Source organism: Kogia breviceps, chromosome 19 (genome assembly GCF_026419965.1).
Source record: "Kogia breviceps isolate mKogBre1 chromosome 19, mKogBre1 haplotype 1, whole genome shotgun sequence".
NCBI lineage: Eukaryota > Metazoa > Chordata > Mammalia > Artiodactyla > Physeteridae > Kogia > Kogia breviceps.
Window position 1 is genome coordinate 36134525 of NC_081328.1, and position 23088 is coordinate 36157612.

General features: G+C 52.4%; 2 protein-coding genes across 3 annotated transcripts; one reads left to right on the plus strand and one right to left on the minus strand.

Annotated features, from left to right (window-relative positions):
• The first annotated feature begins 8283 nt into the window (after window positions 1-8283).
• Window positions 8284-13363, plus strand: PRR15L (proline rich 15 like). The gene is made up of 2 exons (XM_059047142.2): window positions 8284-8529; window positions 12197-13363. The coding sequence occupies exon 2, from the start codon at window positions 12226-12228 to the stop codon at window positions 12526-12528; it is 303 nt and encodes a 100-aa protein (XP_058903125.1). The 5' UTR covers window positions 8284-8529; window positions 12197-12225; the 3' UTR covers window positions 12529-13363.
• Window positions 13364-15684: 2321 nt separating this feature from the next.
• Window positions 15685-22436, minus strand: PNPO (pyridoxamine 5'-phosphate oxidase). Of its 2 annotated transcripts, none has more exons than XM_059047126.2 (7): window positions 22124-22436; window positions 21116-21240; window positions 19923-20022; window positions 18820-18873; window positions 18439-18567; window positions 18045-18115; window positions 15685-17823 (listed from the first exon to the last, which is right to left on the minus strand). In XM_059047126.2, exons 1-7 carry the CDS (start codon window positions 22259-22261, stop codon window positions 17655-17657), a joined length of 786 nt encoding a protein of 261 aa, XP_058903109.1. In that variant the 5' UTR covers window positions 22262-22436; the 3' UTR covers window positions 15685-17654. The 2 variants fall into 2 exon arrangements, with proteins under 2 accessions (XP_058903109.1, XP_058903110.1); XM_059047127.2 differs by having other exon boundaries at window positions 18475-18567; window positions 22124-22409.
• Between the last annotated feature and the right edge of the window lie 652 nt (window positions 22437-23088).

A 23088-nucleotide genomic window follows, 5' to 3' on the forward strand; every position in this document is an offset into this window, starting at 1 on the left:
GGGATCTCATAGGGATGGGTGTACCATTTTGCATCCCTCCCCTTCCAGGTTGTTAGCTCCTCAAGGGGGCTCTGCCTGGGTCTTTCTAAATGTCCCCCCACTCTCCCCCGACTCTGCCCTGTCTCATCACTTGGGGCTTAGTAAATTTTTTATTGAACTGCGTGATGTGATAGGGCAGTGAGAAGACCTAGATTCCTGACCAGTGAGATCTTGGACCATTTCCATAAGCTCTCTGCCAGCCACGGTTTCCTCAACATGGAGATAACACCTATCCTGACCACCTCAGAGTATTTTCTATTTACAAGCCTAAACAAATAAACATGCTAGATGTACGTAACTCTTTATAGCTTACAACATACTTTCATAGATTTTTCTCATTATTTGCAAACTGTGTGGGTGTATGTGTGTGTATGAAACATTAATCATTATTTGTATAGAATGGGTTGAAAGACTTCCGTAAAAATGGTTCATAGGGCAGAACTAAGGGCCTCTTCAGGGCTCTCTCGTGGGAATTTGGCTCCCATCTTAGAGTGCTGACTCAGGCTATAGGAATTGCCGGGGCTCCCCCATGATTAAACAAACACTTACCGGGCTCCAACTATGTGTCCCTGGCTCCCTGGGACATCCCAAGAAGCACGGCCCTGCCCTACCCTCAAGGTGCATCTCTCCTCCTTGAACCAACAGGCAGGGCAGGACAGGAGGAGTCTAGAAGGCCCAGGGCTGATAGGTTGGTGGAGGCAGAGACCACCAGCACTTCACCTCCCCCCACCCCCGCAGCACCTCGGGTGGCTCATGTGGAACAGAAGGATGTTTGAGAACAGCTCTGCCTGGCTGCTGGCCTCAGGGTGGTGGCCCCGGAGAGTGGAGAGCGTAGGAGTGTGGATTTTGCACAGTATCTGCACAGTCTGTCCTTTTCCGAGGCCATAGAGAACCTCAGGTCGATGGGCAGATAAGCACACAAGTGGTCTGGCATCCAGGGCATCGAGGTCTTCGGGACTCCCATCATCTGGAAAGTGGCAGGGAGAGGCTGTGAAAGGCTTCTGGCTGTGAATTTCTCAATTCTCTGCGGATATAGCAGGTGGGGGAGGGGCAGCACATAGGAAGGTGAGGAAGGATGAGAGCAGGCCTGTGGCAGCTTTGGACAGGAAAGCACAGAGCCCCAGGGTGGTATGTATGCAGACTGCCTTGTCATCCTTTGTTGTTGTTGTTTGTTTGCTTATTAAGCGATAGTCATGTGCCCTGTGCCAGTGTAGATCTAAACGTTTTACAAGCCTTATCTAATTTGATCCTTCCAAACAAACCTTATAATGTGGGTACTGTTATTAGGCAGGTTTTAAAGGCAAGGGAGCCAAAGCTTAGGGAATTAAGTAACTTGTCCTAGATCATAGAGCTGGAGTTGGTGAGGCTGGGATCCAAACCCAGGCCTGTCTGGCTCCCCAGCCCTCATTCTTGTTCTCCGTGGGATGTGGCTTCTCCGGCAGCCCTGCCTGCTCCATTCCAGCACCACAGCTCGGCCACCACAGGTGCAGGCCTCTTCCTCCCTCTTCTTCGGCCTGATTCCCACTTTCTCCTGTGTTGTTGTGTCAGACACTTAGCACCCTCACCCTGGCAGTCCCTGTCCTTTTCCAGAGTTCTTTCTTACCACACCCCATTCTGGGCAAGAAGGCCCATTACTTATGTTCCTGCAATATCCATAAAAGGAGGGATTACCTTTGACATTCAGACATTTATCTACCATAGGTTTATGACTTTATGGTCCATGTCTTATGTGTGTTTGCTCACAGCCACACTAACTGTGCTGTGCGTGTGTGTGTGTATGTGCACGCGTGTGTGTGGTGTATCTGCCTGCTGGGCTGAAGGCTCTGGAAACTCAGCCTCCTCAGCTGGGCCTCTTGCTGCTTACAGTGTAATCTCTCGGGGTTGGTTTTTTCAGTCTGTCTCCGCAACTAGTCAGTGAGCACCATGTGGGCAGGGAGTACAGGCCTGTTCATCTCTGCAACCCTAGCACCTGGCATGACACCCCATGTTGAGTGTCAGGTGCTTGATGGATGCTTGTGAAGGAAGGAATGAGAGAAGATGCCGCTGGTGCAGAAAGGTCTTTAGTGATGAGTGGGGACCATGATCACTTGGTCTGGGGGGCGGCTATGCATTCCCCACCTCTATTCCTCACTTCCCCGCTACAGCTCAGGCCTTGGAGTCACGTGGAGTTAGAGGGAGGAATTTGAGGCGAAGATGTCAGGGCTGGTTGGCTTCACGAGTTAACACAGGCCAGAAGGTCTATGAGGGCCCAGTCAGCTGGGTCGAGGCCAATAATTGCCCGATAAACCCTGGCCACTGTGCCCTCCCCACCTTTGTTAGTCGTCCGGGGGAAAACAACTCACTAGGTGGCTTCATGAATTGGGTCCGAGGTGTCATCTTCTAAGGATGCCACTGCATTTCATTATTTCGTCATCTCCATCATGGCAGGTAGAGGGAATCTGCTCTTCCAAGGGAAGGAAAACCAAGTCCACTGCCAAACCACTCATCTATCAGCCTCCTTTCTCATGCAGTTCAGTGTTAGTTACCCCCTATTTGCCAAGCACTGTTTGCCAAGGTGCTGGGGACCTTAACATGAAGACATGGTCCCAGCCCTCAAAGGAAGTGATGGTATGATGTGTGAGGGGCCCACCACATTCTAAATCCCGTGACAGCACCCCCGGAGCCTCGCCTTGTGTTCATATATAGTAAGAGCTTAAAAAATCCATACAAACACAATAAGAGGGATGCTCAGAGTGCTAAGGGAACAGAAAGGGGGAGTATCCAACTCAACTGGGGGGTAAAGGCATGGGACGGGGATGGCAAACTGTCAGAGCTCCTGGAAGAAGTAACACTTGAACTGGGTCTGGTAGGATGGGAATGAATTGTGGTAGAAGGGAGAGGACAGTGGAGAGGTGTATAAGTGACGGGTGTCATTCTAGGAAGGGGGAGTAAATAAGAGACAGCATGACTGTTCCAGAACTTTATTGTGGGAACATGGGATGTTTATGGAGAGAGAAATTAGGTTAAAGAGATTGGCAAGGTGAGAGCATGAAGAATACTCAGGTCCATGACAAAGGGTTGAAATTTAATCCTGTAGATCAGCGTTCCCAACCAATAGGCAGCAGATCCCTGGAAAGCTATAGAATTGTGCAAAGAGTCCAGGAATCCATAAATGCAGTTGTATTATTTTAGTGCATGCTAGAAGGACAACAATCATATGGGGACGTGGAGAAGTTTTTCTATGTTGAGAAATGATGCTTTCAGAGAACAGGATACCCAAATGACCAATACACGTATGAAAAGATGCTCAGTCTTACTAGTAACTAGGTGTATAGTTAGCTAGGGCTGCTGTAACAAATTACCAGTACCTAGCTGCTTTAAAATAACAGAAATGTATTCTCTCACAGTTCTGGAAGCCAGAAGTCTGCTATCAAGGTGTCAGCAAGGTTGATTCCTTCCAAAGGCTCTGAGGGACAATCTGTTCTGGCCTCTCACTCAGCTTCTGGTGGTTGCAGACAACCCTTGCTGTTCTTTGACTTGCGGCTGCATCACTTCAATCTGTTTCTGTCGTCACATGGCATTCTCCCTGCCGTTTCTGTCTCTCTCTTCCTATAAGGACACTAGTCCTTGGATTTAAGGCCCGCCCTAATCTAGTTTGTCCTCAGCTTAACTAATTACGTCTGCAAAGACCCTATTTCCAAATAAGGTCACACTCTGGGGTTCTAGGTGGACATGAGTTTGGGGGACACTATTCAATCCAGTGCACTAGGGAAATGAAAATATATAAGACACAAAAATTACTACTTCACTTCCATCATACTGGCAAATATTATCATGTCTGTGACCCAGGTTGTGTTGTCCAGAAGTAGGTGAAGTTTGGGGGGCAAGATGCTTACTAGGGATCACTCCCTGTGAGAGGAACCAGACAGAAGTAGGATTGAAAAGTGGGAGAAATCCGACTGTAACGCGGGCCCGACAAAGCTTCAGTCACTTTGTGGGGAGCTCTGGAGTGACTATTGCCCCTCCGAGTGCCCTTCGTGGGGCTGAAATGGCTGGTCCTTATATCCCCAGATGCAGGCTGCCCCAGAAGGGCAGGCTCTTGGGAGAGATGCTCTCTGCAGCTGCAGCAGGCCCTGAAAGAGCTGACAGCTGGAGGCCAACCGCCAAGGAAGGCGGCAAGTCCTTCCTCACGGGGTTGGGGGAGTCTGGATGGCACACTCAGTGTCTACCACAGTCTGACAATACAGAGGTGGTCAAAATGAAGAGTGAGGCAGGCCAACAAATGCTCTGCCCCGACCCACAAGATGCCCACCTCAAAGCCCTGGAACCTGTGAACGTGACTTTATTTGGAAAAAGAGTCTTTGCCGATGTGATTAAGTAAGGATCATCCTGGATTATCTGGGTGGACCCTAAATATTCTCCCAAGTGTTCTTGTAAAAGAGAGGCAGAGATAGATTGGACACATGGAAGAGGAGAAGGTGATGTGAGGATGGAGGAGGAGACAGGAGTGATGCGGCCACAAGCCAAGGAATGCCTACCGCCACCAGAAGCGGGAGGAGGAACATCTTGGTCTTGGCCAGGGAAGCTGATTTTGGAATTCTGACCTCCAGAACTTGTGAGAGAAGACATTTCTGTTGTTTAATCCATCAAGTTTGTGGTCATTTGTTACCTTAGCCACAGGGAACCAGAACAAAGAGTAATGGGAAAATTGCTGGTGGGAATGCAAGTTGGTGAACCCACTCAGAGGTTGTACCTTGGGGTGGCAGTGAGGATCCAGAGTTCTCACACGCAGAGCATTTGGACCAGTTCCTGGAACACAGTCCCTGTGAATACTGGCTGCTCATATTCCCACGCCCCACTGAGGTCTCCCTGAAGGGGAGCAACGGCAGCCCCTCCAGTGGCAACCTCGACACCCACCTCAGACCTGGCCCTGCCCACCTCCCAGCTGTGCCTGGTATAGCTTCCAGAGGCCGGTCTTTGGCATGGCCCCACTTATCCCCTCAAGCCAAGCTGGCCACCCCCAGGATCTCCCATTTTCTGGCCTTCCAGAGGAGGGGGAGTGCTGAGGAGAATGGCAGCCCCTCTCTTCTCCCTGCTTTGGGAAATCAATATCCCTGGAGCCTAGATCTACTCCCTGGGCAGAGGTCAGTAAGAGGGGAATGATCTGTTGGGCCAGATTAGAGATCTATAATCCAGTGGGGCCCGGTGGCTGCATGTCCCAACAGGCACCAAGGTCCTTGAGGCTCCCTTAGGTGTTATGTTACTTGCTTTACTCAACAAGGACACATTTCTGAAAACGTGCACATTGCATGTTAGTATTTGGAATATCATACTTGAACCTAGCTTTAGGAAGGTGCATTAAAAGGTGGAAAATTCTAGAAAGCAATAAAGCGGCCTTGTGGGGGTGATCTGTTTAAGGGATAGTCATAGTTTATAGCCTTATCTCAAACTCCCCTCCCAACCCGGCTCCTCCCAGAAACAAACCTACCAAAGGTCAGGGGTTGGGCCTGACTTCCCAGGCTGGTCCCTCCCAGGAAGGGGAGCTGGGGCCGGCCTCTACCCCTGCACCTGGTCCTGCGGGCATTCTTCGAAGGGCAGGCTACGTGGGTATCCACTGAATCCCACCCACGGGGGCGCATCCTCCAGACTGGGGCTGAGAGAACAGAATTCTGCCCTCCTGGGTCCCACACATCAGAAAGCCCTGAATTTTGGAGTGGGGGCAGTGAGGGCTTCCAGCACAAGCCCCTTCCTCCTACAGATGGAAATGCTGTCCTGACCCTTGGTTACAGTCCTTCAGGCTAGTGCACATCTCATCATCCTTGCAGTATCTTCCCAACACCTGAGTTAAATTTTTAGCCTCTTCTGGTGTCCTCTGGACTGGACATCCACTCTCAAATAGACTAGGCTTTCAGAGAAAGTGACAGATCTAGAAACCTTCTTGGGACAACTGTGTGTACCTCTCACGAGAGGCAGGAGAACCTTACAAAGTAATATCCTTAATTCACATAGACCCCAGGGGAATTGATAACGGATCAGCAAGCCTGGTGTAGCTGAAACCACAAGAAGTGAAATAAATGTTTTCTCTCACATTTACCTGCCCCAGGGAGAGTAGGACAAAGGCAAGTGGCTACATTAAGAATTTCTTAAAGACAATACTTATGTATCTCATTTGTATTTTCTTAAATTAAGTAATTAATTTATTTTTGTCTGCATTGGGTTTTCATTGCCGCACACGGGCTTTTTCTAGTTGCGGTGAGAGGGGCTACTCTTTGTTGCGGTCCACGGGCTTCTCATTGCAGTGGCTTCTCTTGTTGCGGAACGTGGGCTGTAGGCGCACAGGCTTCAGTAGTTGTGGCGTGCAGGCTCAGTAGTTGTGGCGCACGGGCTTATTTGCTCCGCAGCATGTGGGATCTTCCCAGACCAGGGATCAAACCGGTGTCCCCTGCATTGGCAGGCGGATTCTTAACCACTGTGCCACCACGGAAGTCCCTCTTATTTGTATTTTAAAGTTTGCATTAAGTACCTGCTATATATCAGGTCAGTATCAGAGATAGATAACTCTGGGCTCAAAGAGCTAACATTCTATAAGGGAGGCAAATACATGACTAGATCATTACAATACTATACATGTGGACCTCCCTGGTGGTGCAGTGGTTAAGAATCCACCTGCCAATGCAGGGCACACGGGATCGAGCCCTGGTCCGGGAAGATCCCACGTGCCGCGGAGCAACTCAGCCCGTGTGCCACAACTACTGAGCCTGCACTCCAGAACCCGTGAGCCACTACTACTGAGCCCGCGTGCTACAACTACTGAAGCCCGCACGCCTAGAGCCTGTGCTCCACAGCAAGAGAAGCCACCGCATGGGGGGTCCGCGCACCTCAACGAAGAGTAGCCCCAGCTCGCTGTAACTAGTAAAAGCCCGCAAGCAGCAATGAAGACCCAAAGCAGCCCCAAATAAATAAATGAATAAATAAATTTAAAAATAATACTATATATGTATATATGCGTGTGTGTATACATATTTAATCAATCATGGTATATAGCATGTTAAATAGAAGCATGTGAGTAAGCCCTGTAGGAACAAGAAAATTCCTGGTGGAGCAGGGGGCATAATAATTAATTTAGGCCTTGAGGAATGGATAGGAGTTTGTGTTGGTTTACTCAGGGGGTGGAGAGGCCATTCCTAATCTCATCCTGTTAGGCAGCTTCTGCACCCAGGAAGGTAGGCAGAGAAAGACCTCATGTGCACATTCAGGGAACGTTGGGAGAGGAGGCTGCAGAGGCCCCTTCCTAGGAGGGCCAGGCCAAGTCTCTTCCACTATGGGCCGTGGGGAGCCTTTGAAGGACTGTCCACCTGAGGCCTAGGGGCACAAGGGGATATTCAGGATGGAGGCAAACATGAACTCAAGAGGTCATGAGAAGCTGAACCAAGTAGATGCAGGGTTGGAGATGGTAGGGCAGGTCTGAGAGTTGGTTAATTAGAATTTAGAATGTAACTTGGAGGGAGAGCCAGGGATAGGGGGAAGCATATGCCTTTTCTCTACCCAGTGCCTCGCTCTGAGCCTGGAACGGGACACGGTGCATGGAGGAAGGTAGGATTTCAAGGCTTTTGAAGCCTACTTCTAAGCGAGGGAGGAGGGGATGAGGATGCTTGAGGCTGTGGTGGATCTGGAGAACCTGGCCTAAGGAGGGGCTGGTACCGCTCAACCCCACCTCCAGGGAGATCTTGAGGAAGGCCCTTCAGGTCAGGAGGCAGCCACAGCCCCCCACCCAGCACCCGCCTGAGGCTTGGGGTGGGAGCGGACAGCCTGGGAGGAGAGCCTGGGAACCGGTCTGCCAACCAGTTTAACCAGGGACTGGTTTCGACTCCGGAGTTCAAAGGAGCTGGGTGCACCCCGTCCCTCCCAGCCAATGGGAGCAGCGGCCCTTAACCCTTCCCCGACTGTGCCCGGGGCAATGTCCAGGCGGCAGTTCATTCCGGGGAAGGGTCTGGTCTCTTTGGGGCGTGAAATGGGTGGGGGTGACCTTGGTTATGGTTGGGGGGTGCCCCCAGGCACCTGAGAGTGGGGAAACTGAGGAGAGAGGCTCCTGTGTTCTCCCCACCTCAGACTTCTCTCAGGATTGCCTCCTCCTGGCTGGGCGGTCCCTGGAGGACCCTGGCTTCTGGGTGGGTGTGGGGGGGGGAGGGGTGCTGGGGTTGGATTTCTGGGGTGATGAATATTCATCAGCCAAGCCAGCCTCTGCTCCTGTTTACTTAGCCGGGAAGGGCTGGGTTTCAGGTTCACCTTGACTCCTGGAGCTGCAGCGCCGAGCAGGTACCCGCTCCTGCACCTGTTTCTCTCTCACCTGCCGCACAGCTGCTCTTACTGAGCTCTCCTGGCCTGAGCCTTGCCTGGCGTGGCACCCCGGAGGCACCCCTACCTCCCTCAGTCTCCCTCGGGACAGCTCCTCCACCCAGCTCCTTCTCTAGGGAAGCTCTCGCCTCCAGCCCGGAGCAGTCGGGATCACAGGTACAGGCAGAGGGTGGGCAGGAGGGGAAACCAAGGCACAGACCTCTGTCAGGGGACCCAGTTCTGCCTCCACAGCTGACAAGCCCAGCTGGGAGGGGAACCGGGCACGCAGGCTCCCGTCTCTCGCTAGGTGGGCAGGCAGAACTCCACTCATCCCACTGGCTTCTTGGAGTCAATCCAGGCCTCCAACAGAGCTCCTTCTGGGAAAGTTTAACTACAGAGCAGTGTCCTGTTAACTCTTGCTGAGCTGGAGCCTACCACCTCCTACCCCCCCAGCCTGGAGGATGTTTCTGGCTGGCCGGTAGGAACATCTCCCTCTCCTATCCACGGTACCTCAGTCTCATGCAGTGAAGAAGTACCACAGCGGCCCTGCAGAGAGATGGGGGGTGGGGATTCTGAGTTTTGTCTTGCAACATGGACGCTGACTTGCTCCCTCAATCCCCCGCCACCCTTCCACCTCCACCCCTGTCAATGGTTAACTCGTCCCAGCTCAGAAGGAGCCTAGCGCCGTCTGGGCAAGGCCCTTAGGAGAGCTCAGAGAACCCAGCTGGCATGGTGGGGGCTGTCCTGGGGTGCCTACATGCATGCCAGGGTGCTGACCACCATAGGCAGGGGATGAGAGGCTGTCCTGTGAGGCCCTTTGTGGGTTCCCAAGCTGTGCAAACAGCAGAGGTGTAGCTTACATCTTCAGGGCTGATTTCTATCATCCCATGGATGGCAAGGCCCTGGGGCAAGGCCTCTGCCCTCAGCACGGCCTGCTCAGGGTCCTGCACAAGCAGACGTGCAACCAAATGCCGAGTCTGTTCAAAATCCCAAGTAACTTCCCTTCCCCCAGGCCTCCCTAGCCTCCTGTGACTAGGCATGGACATGTGGCTGTAGGCATTTGGCTCTTTGCAACTTTGGATACCTGGGAAGTTTGGCTATTGTGTCACTTTTTTTTTTTTTCTAAGGCAAATCAGATTTTATACTACTTTGGGGTAGCTCACTATTTAAAAGAATCTTATAGCCAGGTTATCTTTTTTTTTTTTTTTTTTTTTTTAGCCAGGTTATCTTGTAAAACAAAGAATAGTCCACTAATTTATCTGTTCTGCAAGTTCCGATTTCCATAGGTCAGGCTTGCCTAGAGGGCCAAACACCTGCTTACTGGTGTGCGCATGTCCTCCTGGACAGAAGGGATAGCAAGGTGTGGCAAAAAGCATCTTGGAAAGACCAGAGTTCAAGGCCGGGAGACAAGGGCACCAATGCCTTGGTGCCGTGGTAGAGACTCCAGGGCAGGGTCCGAGGGCTATTCCGACCTCTCTGTGTGGTTTTCTGACAAGTTCCTTGTGATCTGTCGCTCCCTTTATGCCAAGGAGAGTCAAGCCCTGTGGATGCCAAGTTCAAATACCTGTTAAGGTGGGTATATTTAAACTGGCACAAGCAGAGGCCACTTCCTCTCATGGAGCTAGGCAGTTTGGTGGTTACTGTCGGTTCAGGAGCTGGATCCTACGCTCCCCAAGTTCCTTGGCAGTGGGAGGTGGTGGGGCTGTGGACTTTGCCCTGGACCAGGTGGTGACTGGGGCACCCACAGGCCAAGCAAGCGCCCTGTCCCTCCTTCCCAGCCCTCCCCACAACTCCTTCCAGAAACCCATTCTGGCATACCAAGTTCTGTGCAAGGCTGTGCTCAGCCCAGGTGGGGCAGACTGCCAAAGCAAAGCTCTCAGGCTGTCCCCTTGGTGCGCTCACCTCTCCAGGGTGCCCTGAAGGTATTTATCTGACTACTCACCCCTCCTTCACTTTCTAAGTGGGAGCTGCACTAGATCTCCCTGGGATTCTCTTGCTACTTGAGCTCAGCTGGAGGGACAGAGCTGGCAAAGTGGGATCTGCTTCCTGGACAGAGAGGTGGGAAGCAATCCACTGGGCATCTGCTTTGGGCAAGTGGATGGGTATATGGAGGGCCAGGGGATGACCTCAACAAGGGGGCCATGGAGGCAGGCGCTCAATTCATTCCAAGCCTAGGTCAGTATCCTGCTTTCATTTTTTCTGAATTTGATATGCTCCCCCTCTAAAAGAAATCCAGACTCATTATGGGAAATCTGGGAATCAAAAAATGGAGAGGAGAAAACATCCCCTATTCCTTCTCCATAAAAAAAACCATTATTAATCATTTGTCATATTTCTTTCTGGTCTTTTTAGAAAATGTAAATGTAGTTAAGACCATCAGGGGTTTTTTGTTTGGTTGGTTTTTGTTTTTTTTGACCACGCGGCATGGCTTGCGGGATCTTAGTTCCCCAGCCAGGGACTGAACCCAGGCCCTCGGGCCCTCGGCAGTGAAACCGTGCAGTTCTAACCACTGGACCGCCAGGCAATTCCCAAGACCCTCAGTTTTTAAAAGGAGGTGACACGTTTGCCTGGGCTTAGGCTGGCGGACCATCTAGCTTTCTGTACTGTGTACTGTGGCTATCGTACCCTCCTCCTCAGGACTTTCACAGCCCACGCCACAAGAGTCCTGAGAACCAGACCACCAATCCCTCCAGGCCCAGAGATGTCTCCATTTCTCACTGCTCTGCCTGCTTTTTCATTGATCTTAATTTCTCCAGTCTATGCTCTCTTCTTGTGGTGTCCAGGCAACTTCATCTGCCAGAACTTCGACTAGCTCAGGCGGCAACTTTGTGGAAATTACTAAAAGGCTAGGCCACACCTGTATCACGACACATTATGTTGTCAGGGGAGAAGCCTGGATTTCAGCCCCCTTGCCCCACCTCTTGTGGGGTATCCTTATGGAGGGTCCAGCCTCTGTGATAACCAGATCCCACATGTACCTCTTGGCCGCACCAAACCTCCTTCCAAAGGTTCAGGTCCCCTTCAAACCCCTGTCCTTGTGGAAGCTGTATGGGGAAGGGGAGCCATCCCTCAATGATTATCACATTAGCATAAATTTTATTGAATACTTTGCAAAGCATGTCTACCTCATGGGCAGGGATTAACATTAGAGCTAAATGTTAGGGCTGAAAGGGATGGGTGAGGACACCGAGGTCCAGAGAAGTAACTTGCCAGAGGTCACGAGGCTGTAACAGTCCTCGGGGCTTCCCGCTCACAGCCTGACATTTCTCCCCCTTAGAAAAACCCCGGCTGCTCATTTAGTCATGATGGTGACCACTGGGAAGTCCAAATTACTCTGAGCATCACAAATCCTACTTAATTTTGTAATGAATTCCAAGTAAAATGCACAGGGTGTTTCTGTCCGTCTGATACCAGCTGCCCATCTGTCCACTCCTGGCAGTAGGGCCTGGAGGTACTAGCGGGAAGAGGATGGGAAGGTGGCAAAGGCTTGGTTGCTGTGTGACCGGGGTGAGCCGTTCCCCTTCCTGCAGCCCCAAGGGGCCTGGAGTGTCAAAGCTACCTGGCAGTGGTGTTTGGTTGTCCCATTGTCCCCTCCGCCTGGCTCAGATGGCTTCCCCATGGATGTCTTCTTGGCCACCCCTTCCCCAGCCCCCTCTCTCTCCTGATATACCCCAAAAGTATTGCATCACCTACCTGAATCCTGGGTTCATTTGGCTCCAGGCTTCCATTCTTTCAAGCCCAGGCTATGAAAATAGCCCACGTTTGGGAGACTAGAAAGGGCTGCTCCGAGGCCCCCACCCCTTCTCCCCACTGACCCCTTTCTCTACACCCCCTGCTCCTGCAGAAAGCCCCACCCTCGGGTCTGAGAGCACCATGACCGAAGTTGGTTGGTGGAAGCTGACCTTCCTCCGGAAAAAGAAATCTACTCCCAAGGTGCTGTATGAGATCCCTGACACCTACACCCAAACTGAGGGCGGCGCAGAGCCCCCAAGGCCTGACGGCGGGGGCCCCAACAGCAACTTTAATACCCGCCTGGAGAAGATTGTGGACAAGAACACGAAGGGCAAGCACGTCAAAGTCTCCAATTCGGGCCGCTTCAAGGAGAAGAAAAAAGTCCGAGCCACGCTGGCAGAGAACTCCAACCTCTTTGATGACAGGGAGGGCAAAGGACAGTGAAGGGGGCCAAGGAGGATGCTAGCACCTTCCCACTCCCTGCCATCAGCCGGATCTGAGACGGGAGCTCGCCACGCTGGCCTCTTTGGCCACAGCTGAAGCCTCGGGGGGCAGTTGATGCCTGCTGGCAGGAAACCTCTGTTTTTAGGTTTGTATTTATGTGCTCCAGCTTTCTGGGAGGCCTGAGAGATCCCAGGTCCTCCCACCCTCCCCCACCACACACAAAGGCACCCCAGTTCAAGGATAAAATGTCCCACTCAGGAAGGACAGCCCTCCTCGAAGAGGTGGAAGCACCAGCAGGGAGGTGGGCGTGGAAGGAATGGAAAAGGGGAGCTGGACAGACCTCACCCCCTCCTGGGGCACAGGGTCAAGCGTGAGTTTGAATTGCTGCTCCCTCTACTTTCTCTACCTGTGATTATTCTCTGGATCGATTCTGAGAATGCATTCTCCAGAAGCCACGTGATGCGGGGTGGCTTCCTGGAGCTGAGGCGGAGATGCTGAACTTGAGCTCACCTCCTAACTCAGGTGGGAAACTTCCTGGAACTTTGCCCCCAGGTGTGCAGGAGGAGGGCAACCCTGGCACTCCCTAGGGGGTGCTGCAGAAGGCCAGATTAGGGACCCCATGGGTTCCTGCACATACCCTCAAAGGAAAGCTACACTGCCCCGCGGGTCCAAACTCAGAAAGGGGGTGGGAGGCTCTGACAGGAGCCCTCCTCCCCCTACTAGTATTTAAGATGGATCAGCCTCAGAGATGAGTCCTGCAGCCTTGAATTTTGTTTAAAAAATCATCGTAGGTTTCTCTTTTTGTAATAAACAATGCTGCAAAAGCAGAGAACCTATTTATGCTCGTCTTGCATTTACTGAGATGCTGTTTTTCATGACTTTACTCTTTTTTTTTTTTTTTTTTTTGCGGTACGCGGGCCTCTCACTGTTGTGGCCTCTCTCGTTGTGGAGCACAGGCTCCGGACGCGCAGGCTCAGCGGCCATGGCTCACGGGCCCAGCCGCTGCGCGGAACATGGGATCTTCCTGGACCGGGGCACGAACCCGTGTCCCCTGCATCGGCAGGCGGACACTCAACCACTGCACCACCAGGGAAGCCCTGCCTTTACTCTTTTTAACTTTGTGTTCAATCTATTCCTGTCAAGCACCAGGAAGGGTCCCCATGTGTAAAAATGTAATACCTGGGTCACTGACTTCACCACCAAGCCATCTTTAGCATCTGGAGGTGAAGAGAGTAAAGGAGGGAGCTAGTTACACCTCAGCAAGAGAGGCTGTCAGGGGCTGCAAGAGAATGGAGTAGACCTTTGGTGACCAATCCCCAAATCTCAGCGGTTTGGTTTGGGATCCAGATTCAAATTCTGGTTCCCCCCTTAGTAGCTGTGTGGTTTGGGGGAACATTAAAAAAAAAAAAGCAGCAACAGCAACAATAACAAAAAACACCTCCTCTGAGCCTCCGTTTCCTCTTCTGTAAAAGGGGCTATAATAATACCTATTTCACAGGGGGTGGTCAGTATTAAGTGGCCCGTAAGTAGTCCTATAGTTGGTGCCCAGTGAATATCGGTTTCCTTCCCCTTCCTTTATGAAGGAACTCCACCATAGCCCACAGCTACCGTTTAAGGACAAGGAGAGAGCTTACTCCCTATGCTGTTAGGTCCAGACCCAGGAGCTGAGAACCGGAAAAAATTGGCCAAATCTCTGGAGCTCATGGTGGGAACAGAGAGAGACCAAGGTGACAACTAAACAATGTGATTCTGTGGCTTCCAGGTCAGCTCCTCACTGGCTACTGGGCCACCCCAGGGAGGTTACTCAGGAAATTTACCAAAACAAACAGACCTGTACAAGGGTGCCTTTGTTAGGTGGCCTCACCCAGGCCAGAGGGAACTCTGAGGATGAGTGTGGGAGACCAGGGGCGGAGGGAGGGAAGGCGGGCTCAGGTGTGCTGCCTTCCCCAAAGCCTCTTCCCCTATCCCTCCCCACCATATGGAACTTTCTAGGGTCCCATCAATCACTCAGTCCATAAAGCCTCCCATGGAGGAGCTGACTTTCCCAGGACTGCAGCTCTGCCTAGGGTTAGCAGCTGACACTCACAGAGGGCTTCTAACAGGCCAGGCCCTGTGATAAGTCCTCCACGAGGGTCCTCTAACTCTCTCATCACAGGTGCTGTCATTATCACTGTTTTCCAGTTTTCCAGGTGCATTAGCTGAGGCTTAGAGAGGTCAAGTCACTAGCCCTAGGTCAGGGCTTGCAGTGGCCGAGCTGGGACAGAGGCCAGAGCTGTGCACGTGACTGCTGCACCACACAGCCCCTTCCACATTTGATTTTTATCTGCTTAGGGAAGGGAAACTGAGGCTCAGAACAGGGAAGGGAGCACAGTCACCTTCTGCAGAAGGGGAGGTGGGATTACGCCTGGGCCTCGGGATCCTGGAAGGCGACACCATCCAATGGGGCCGCCCAGACTCTGGAACCAGTGAGGGAAAGTCAACCAGCTTCAAAGGTGAGTGTCCCCTGTGACCCCAGACCGTAGGGACCTGCCACTTCAGCCATCCTGAGGTTCCCTGAGGCAAGGGGATTGAGGTTGGGCCCTGGGCCACTGACCCGTGGTTCTATCTCATGCTGTCAGTGCATGCACCACCACCCCTCTTAGGTGAGAGAGTCTGCAGGCCCCCCTGCCCCATGCTTGACACCCCACTTCACAGCCCAAAGTGATGTCCGCGGAATCTTCCAGGGAAACTCCACATATATCCCTAAGCTGGGGGATGGATGAATGGGGGTGGGGGGGAGGTACTAAAAGCCAAAGGGAGATCTGGCTGCCCAGGGAGTCAGAGCCAAGGCGGCTGCAAGTTTTCATGAGGCCGGAAGAGGAGGAGGAGGAAGCGAGGGTGCAAATATGGGAGAGGGCCAGGAGAGGCTATGGGTTATCGACCACAGTTTCACTGGGACAAGACCCAGGGGTGGAAAAGGGGAAAGGGGGAGGCAGGGAGGGCTGACCAGAACTGGCCTGCGCCGCCCAGGAGGGGCCAACCCTGGGCTTCGGGCTCCCCCTGCTGGACGCCCAACCTCCTGGAGGGGAGAAGCCAGTTGGGAGGAGTTGCTTAATTCCCCAACTCCCCTCAATCCTGGGGGGTGGGGATGAGACCAGGCTAGATTGAACATTAATATTATGCGTGGCTGACGAGCTTTTATTATAGACTTGGCACAGTGATTGTCAGACAGAGGAGAGGAAAGGAACAGCTGAGACCAGGCCCAAAGCAGGGGGGATACACAGCCCCCAACAATGCAAACAGGACACGGTAGGGAAGGGCACCCCAGCACCCTCTCCTGCAGGTGGCCACAGGATTACTGTTGTGCCTTCCTGCACTCAGGCTTAAGGGGGGCCAACACCCAGAGGGCCGCCCTTGGAGGAGGCAGTCAGTAACAGACACGGAAGCACACGCCCATGCAGTGGAATGAAGCAGTTTACAGGGTAGCAAGCTCAAGGCCAATGTGTACAAATAGTCAGTTCTCTGATCCTAGCTTAGTCACAGCAAACATTTGCCCAGCCTGGCTCCTCTGCGCAGCCTGTAGGCCACTCATCCAGGTTGTCCCTGGTCACCAGACTTGGGCTAGAGGAAAGCAAATACTACAGCTCAGCACAGGCCGCAGCCCAGGGTGACTGAAGAATCCAATTGTGAGGGCGGGAGGCGGTTGGTTTAGAAGTTGAGGCTGGTGCATTGGGTCACCTTGGGGTGGGGGTGGTCTTGTTGAAAGCTGAGTGAGATTCAGTGGGTCTGGGCTGGGCTTCCAAGTGATTCTGGTGCTGCTGGCCTGTGGACCACACTGCAAGTAGCAAGCATCTACTACTGGGGGGGTCTCAACCTCGGCTGCACAGAATTTCCCGAGGACCTTTTAAACCTCCCCAAGTCCGGGCTGCACTCACACTGGTCAAATCATCTCTGAGGGTGGGACCGGGCACCAGGTTTTTAAAGCTCCTCGGTAATTCCAGTGAGGATGAAAACCAGTGATCTAGGAGTCATCGTCGGTCGGGGGTGGGGGTGGGGGGGTAAAAGGATGTGTGAGTGTCAGAAAAGTAGAATCTCTATTATTTAATTTTATACCTGGAAAGTAAAATACATATTAATGTATGTATATATGTATTTCACATACATATAGTTTTTATAACCAAATATGGAAAGTAAAGCTTGATGAAAAGCTTCCTGACACATAGGTACCAGCACAAGTCCCTTCTACAAAACTCCTGACAGTGACAGAACACTCATTACCTAACCTAGACCCTTCTAGGCAGCCTCAATTGTTTGAAATCTCTTCCCACATTGAGATGAAATCTACTTCCGTGCAGCTTCCACCTATGGGTCCTTTGGAGCTACAGAGAATAAATTTAGTCTCTTTTCCACATTGCTGTGCTTCGGATAATGGAAGGCAGCTATCAGTTGGGTAAGTGGTATAAAAATATCCTATTAGTAAATGAGTTAGTTAAGGTTCTTTTCGTTGCAAGCAACGCAAATAGATAATGGCTCGTTTAAGCAGAAAAAAAAATTTTTGTTTTTAAAGAGATAATGGGTTTTCTGAGGTAGGAGAAGGAATTGCACAACCCAGACATGGGAAGGAGGGATCCAGGGACAGCTGAGGGAGTTGCAAGAGCAGCACCCAGAGGCTGTTGCTTCTAGGCGGCCATTATTGACTTGGCTACAAACACTCCTATGCTCTGAGTCCCTGTTTCAAATTTCAAATTGGTGACATGAAAAACCAATTGGCTAGATTGGCTCAGGCGCTTCTGCTGGGACCAATGGGCTTTGGCCGGTATGACTGTCACGTGATAACAGACAAGGCTGCTGTGGGCCCAACCCCTGTCACCAGGAAAGGGAATCACACCAGATGCTACCCCTAGAGGGAGCTATTCCAATAAACCATAGTTAAGGTCAAGAATAATTATGGGATTATTTTACATTTGTGATTGTCCATGCCAAGGTTAGACTCCACCAGACCAGCTGACTACAGAGAACTCTCTGAAGGGCCCTGAATATAAGATGTGGGAAGGGAAATGCGTTGGGTTTGGAAGGGCCTGGCTCCTGATCCCACACCCTCTCTTAGCACAGATCACAGCTCCCGTCAGCGCCAGCAGATCGGGGGGTCAGGGTGCAAGTCTCTCATAGAGCCAGTCTTCCTCCCCTCGGTGGGTCATAGGCCCCAAGGGGGAGTCTCCTGTCGGTAGGCCCCGTCGAAAAGCGATCCGGTCATGCAGGCGGTTGGTTTGGCCTTGCCAGAACTCCATTACTTGGGGGTACAGGGTGTAGCCACCCCTACAAGGAGAAGCAGAGGCTTCGGTGCTCTGCGCGTTTTTCCAGCCAGGCAACCCCACCACCCTCCGCGCCATCCCAGTGCCTCGTGAAGGGAGTTGCTGGCGTGCATCAAACACGGGTTGCCAGGAAGGAGTAGATCTGTAATTCCATGGACAGGGTGGCTTTAAGTAAGCACGAGGGTCCCAGTGTCCCTTTCCAGACGACCACCAGGTATCACTCACCAGTATTTTGGCTTCGGCACCTCTTGTTCCTGGTAGAGTTGCTCCAGTTCCTCATTTTTCTTTCTCAGATACTGTCCAGGGGAAGGAGATGGAGGAAGGGCCAGACCCAGTCAGTGATTCATTTAATCACCACTTACTGAGCATGTGCTCTGTGCCAGGTGCTGAGGACACTGGTGAGCAAGGCTGGCTGGCCTCTGTCCTCTAGGGGCACAGTCCAACAGGAGGGTCAGACAAATACAGGAGGCCTGTTCCCTGCTCTCCAAATCCACGTCCCCCAGGGAGACCATCCATTTTACTTTGCTGGAGAGAGAGGGCCCTGGCATCCCCTGGGAACAGCCTCTGGGGCTGAGCCAAAGCACTACCACCCAGAGGACTAAGGAGAAGCCCCATTCACCTCCCGATCGGGGATCACGGAACTCTGGTGACTGACCACAGCCCCAATCTGGCTGCTCTTGGGGCGGGAGTGGAAGTAGCACTCGGCCTCCTCCTCGGGCAGCTTCTTCACGGGACCCTCCACTCGCACCTGCACAGGGATGGTCCTGGTTAGACGGCATTCAGTGCCACCTGCTGCCCCCACCAGTACAGGCCCCAGTCCTCTCTGTTCTTCTCTTTATCCACTGCCCTGTCACGCCTGACTCCAGCTAGCCCAGCTAAGTGAGAGCCGTTTGAAAGGCAGGATGTTTGCCCAGCCTGGGGACCCTCACCAGGTTCATTCATAAACTCAGGCCCTTCCCACCCCTGGCCACCCCAGTCTGTCCCAGGAATGCACACTCACCTGACGGTTTAGGGGCTCCCAGTAGAAGACAAGGGAAGCAAAGGGATTAGAGTCCTGGAAATAGAATCCACAGACAGTCATCAGGACAGGAGTGAGGAAGCCTCCAGCATGGGGGGAAGGCAGGGAGTCCGCATCGCGCAGGCCCACTGCAGATGCATTTACTGTAACGTCTCTCTTTTTTTTTTTTTTTTTTTTGCGATACGCAAGCCTCTCACTGCTGTGGCCTCTCCCGCTGCAGAGCACAGGCTCCGGACGCGCAGGCTCAGCGGCCACGGCTCACGGGCCCAGCCGCTCCGCGGCACGTGGGATCTTCCCGGACCGGGGCACGAACCCGCGTCCCCTACATCGGCAGGCGGACTCTCAACCACTGCGCCACCGGGGAAGCCCACGTCTCATTTTTAACGTCTCATTTTCACACCTACTTTTACAGCTGTGGAGACAGGCTCAGAGAGGTTAAGTAGCGTGCCCAGGTTCACACGGTAAATGGGCCAGATGGACTCCAAAGTGAGGCTTGCCATTTCTCTCACCCATAGATTTGCAAATCCTCAGAAATGTTTGTTTGGCTGCACTGGACTCAGGGAAGGGTACTCATTTTGGATTCACGAATTGAATGCATACGAAGTGCCAACTCTGTGCTCAACCCCAAGAGAGGTGCTGGGGGTATAACAGAGATACCACAGGTGCAGCCTCTGACCCCAAGGAGCTTACGGTTTAGCAGAGGACACAAACATTAATCACATAATCCCATAAATACATGCATGGTTAGAAACTTAAAAAATGGCAGAAAGGAAAGTTGCAAGTTATAATGACTGCAAACAGTGCAAGGGGCCGACTCAGCCTGCGAGTCCAGAGGCTTTCCTGAGGAGGTAACGTGGGGCTGGACCCAAAGGAACAGGAGCTACTCAGGTAAACATGGGGAGGTAGGAGTGCCTACAGAGAGCACTCATCCACGGCAGAGAGAAGGGCAAGTGCGAAGGCCCGCAGGTGGGATGGTGCCTGAGCACAGCCGGCAAGTGGGTTGGGGAAGTTATGGCATGAGAAGGTGACCAATGAGCCAGGGCTGGACCCTGCAGGCCCAGGAAGGATTTATCGTGAACCCTCACCAGCTCTTGTCCCTTTCGACTCTCGAAGTTAGTGAAGAAGCGGAAGCCGTCCTTGCCAAAGCCCTTCAGCAGCACCATGCGGGCGGACGGTTTCCCATCTCTGCGGCAAAGAGCAGAGCACCGTGGTCAGAGCCCCTTCCCACAGGATGTCTGAGCACCCCTACACCTGTACCCCCTGATTCTGCACTGTCTGTGCACTCAGGCTGCCCATTCCCACTTGCCCACGGGAGTTTGTCCTGGAGGTGCAGTATGACACCACTGCCTAGGGCTCTGTAATGGACTGAACTGGGTTCCCTTAAAATTCAGTTTTGAAGCCCTAACCCTCAATGTGACTATATTTGCAGGTAGGGCCTTTAGGGAGATAATTAAGGTTAAATGAGGTCGTAAGAGTGGGACTCTAATCTAGTAGGACTGGTGTCCTTATAAGAAGAGGAAGAGACACCAGAGACCTCTCTCCCTGCACACAAAAAGGGAAGGCCATGTGAGGACACAGCAAAAAAGGTGTCCATCTGTAAGCCAGGAAGAGAGGCCTCACTAGAAACCAACTCTGACAGCAACTTGACCTTGGACTTCTAGCCTCCAGAACTGTGAGAAAATAAATCTCTGTTGTTTAAGCCCCCCCCAGTCTGTGGTACTTTGTTATGGTGGCCCAAGCAAACTAGCTCTGGGGGATATCTGGGGGCACAGTACAAGAGCCCTGCCTTCAAGGCCTTATGCTTTAGTGAGTGGGGGACAAGCAGAGTTGAATAAGAGGCTAATATAAGAGATGTCTCAAGGGGTTTATGATTTATTGTCAAACGAATGACACAAACAAGCACGTGTGCTAGATTTCAAGAGGGGAAGAGGGCTTTATGGAGAGGTTCCAGGAGATCTACCTCTCAAAGAGCAGATGGGAACTGGGGAGACTGGGAGATGCGGGAGACAAAGGTGTGTGTATTGGGGTGTGGGTGCATCAAGGGCAGAGATGAATGAGGCACTACATTTTATCATTGAAATGGAATTGAGTAAAGTCTAATCTTTGGTTTAGAGGTAAGGACACTGAGGTCCAGAGAGGACAAGTTACTTGCCTGAGGCCACACAGCACGTTAATAACACAACCAGAATCATAAAGTTGTCATCCATCAAATTGAGAGCTTCCTAAGTTTCCTGCTTCATTTGTACCCACCTTCAGAAGGGCCCACAGCTATGCCTACCTGGTACAGGTAGCAAGACACATGGCATTGGCTTCCCCTATGTCAGGACACTGAACAGCCTCCTCAAACCAGGCAGCAAACTGCTTCATGGGGTTTAGGGAGGTCAGCTGAGTCTCCTCAAACGCCTGGGAAGGGAGAGTTTTATTTCACTTAACAAACACATGCAGTGCATACTGTGTACACGTCTCTGTTTTAGGCACTTTTCAAACATTAACTCATTTAGTCCACATAACAACTATCTCATAACAAAAAACATGAAAAGGTGAATAGGTCCTACACCTACTGATGGACAAATCAGGGTTTCATGTCATGGGTGTCAAACCTATCACCTGGGGAGCCTAAAAAAAAGACAGATTCCTGGGCTCCACCCTGTAAATTCTCATTCAGTAGGTCTGAGATTTAATGAAAACTTGCATGTTTAGCATGCATTTCTGGAAATGCTCACATGCAACCAGATTTGGTAACCAGGCCCTGGGCCCCAATTCCAAAATAATTATCTTGGTTTCTCTCCTGAGGAGGGAAAAGGTGGTAAGAGCCAGGAGCTTTCTCCTCCCCTCCTGCGTAAAATTGTCCTCCTGCCCCACGTGTTATTTATCAAACATTTATAAGCTAACTATCACTGGTCTAGGCACTTTTCAAATATCAAAGTCCATAATATCCCCGTGAGGTCAGTACTATCACTTCACAGGTGAGAAAACTGAGGCCCAGGGAGGTGAGTAAACTGCCCAAGGGGTGCGCGGAGCGACCTGCAGGATATCCAGGCAGATCCCCGAGCGCGCGTCCTGAGCCCCTAAGACAAGCTGCCTCTGGAGTCCACCTTCATCCTCGCTTCCCCAGAACACCTTCCCCCTTGATCGTCTTTGAACCCCCCTCTCCCACGGAGGTGACCCCGAGCCCCAAGGGGTGGACCAGAAACCCCAGGTTATCCCTCCCATTCCCCTCCGCTCCGGAGGTGACTAGGATCCCCTGTGCCCCCGCCCCTGCGGAGGCACTGCGGGGCGGCGGCACCTCTCGGTCCCCGCGGTAACTCTTGCGCATCGGTCCCAGGTCCATGACAGCACCGCGACTGCACAGGTGGCGGAGGCAGCGGGGCCACTCGGCGGGTCGCCCGAACGTCACGATGACGCCTCGCAGCCCGAACGTCATGGGGCCGCAGGCCACGTGACCCGGCGTCGCTCAGCGCTGGGTTCCGTTGGGTTCGGAACCAGTTTCTTAGCCCGAGAATCTACGCCGGCAAGGAAGAATTTGCCAGTTGCCGAGCCAGGCCCACAGGCCCCAAGTCCTCGGAGCCAATGGGAGCCAATAGGAAGCCAGGGTTGGTGGAGGGAGCCGGGCGCCGAGATGCCATTGGTCAGAGTTTTCCAAGAGCGAGGCCAATTAGAGCAAGAACGGAGGAACCCTGCAGCCAATGGACGGCGCCTCCGGGGGCGGGAGCAGAGAGACAAGGAAATGCTGTCACCGCACGTTAATACGCACGTGTAGTTTGTTAAAGGTATAGGAAATGAAGCGGCCCTGGCCCGCAGAAAGTACCCCTCGGGGGAGGCTGGTGCCAGGAAAGGACAAATGGAAAATGGAATTAGGGGCCAGACTCTGAAGCAAGGTTATGTGGAGACACAGAAAGGGGCGATCTGGTCGGGGGGAGAAATTGGCGTTCAAGAGTGGGACAGGTTGCAAATGACTTGTGGATCTCACGGGATAGGTGTTGTATGGTGTGTGAGTATGGGGAGGTACTCTGGGGTCTGGGGAGGAGCAGTGGGGTCAAGACTATGGTAAGAAAGCAGATGGCTGAATGGGAAAGGGGAAGAGGGAAATTTGGGATTAAGCCATCTTCCAGCTCTGAATCCCCTCTCTCCAGCCTCATTGCTATAACCTGGGTCACAGCATGCTGCTCCCTTTCCGCATGGTTTCCCCTTTTGTGGTTGCAGCAGAGTTCACACTAGCCAGTGTTCTGGTAGATGGAAAGATTGCCCCAC

Coding starts and splice junctions, on each gene's coding strand:
- PRR15L (XM_059047142.2), top strand. CDS start 12,226: ATGACCGAAGTTGGTTGGTGGAAGCTGACCTTCCTCCGGAAAAAGAAA.
- PNPO (XM_059047126.2), bottom strand. CDS start 22,261: ATGACGTTCGGGCTGCGAGGCGTCATCGTGACGTTCGGGCGACCCGCC. Junction 18,874..19,922: donor GTCGAAAGGGACAAGAGCTG/GTGAGGGTTCAC, acceptor TTCTATTTCCAG/GACTCTAATCCCTTTGCTTC. Junction 18,116..18,438: donor CCGTGATCCCCGATCGGGAG/GTGAATGGGGCT, acceptor TCCCCTGGACAG/TATCTGAGAAAGAAAAATGA.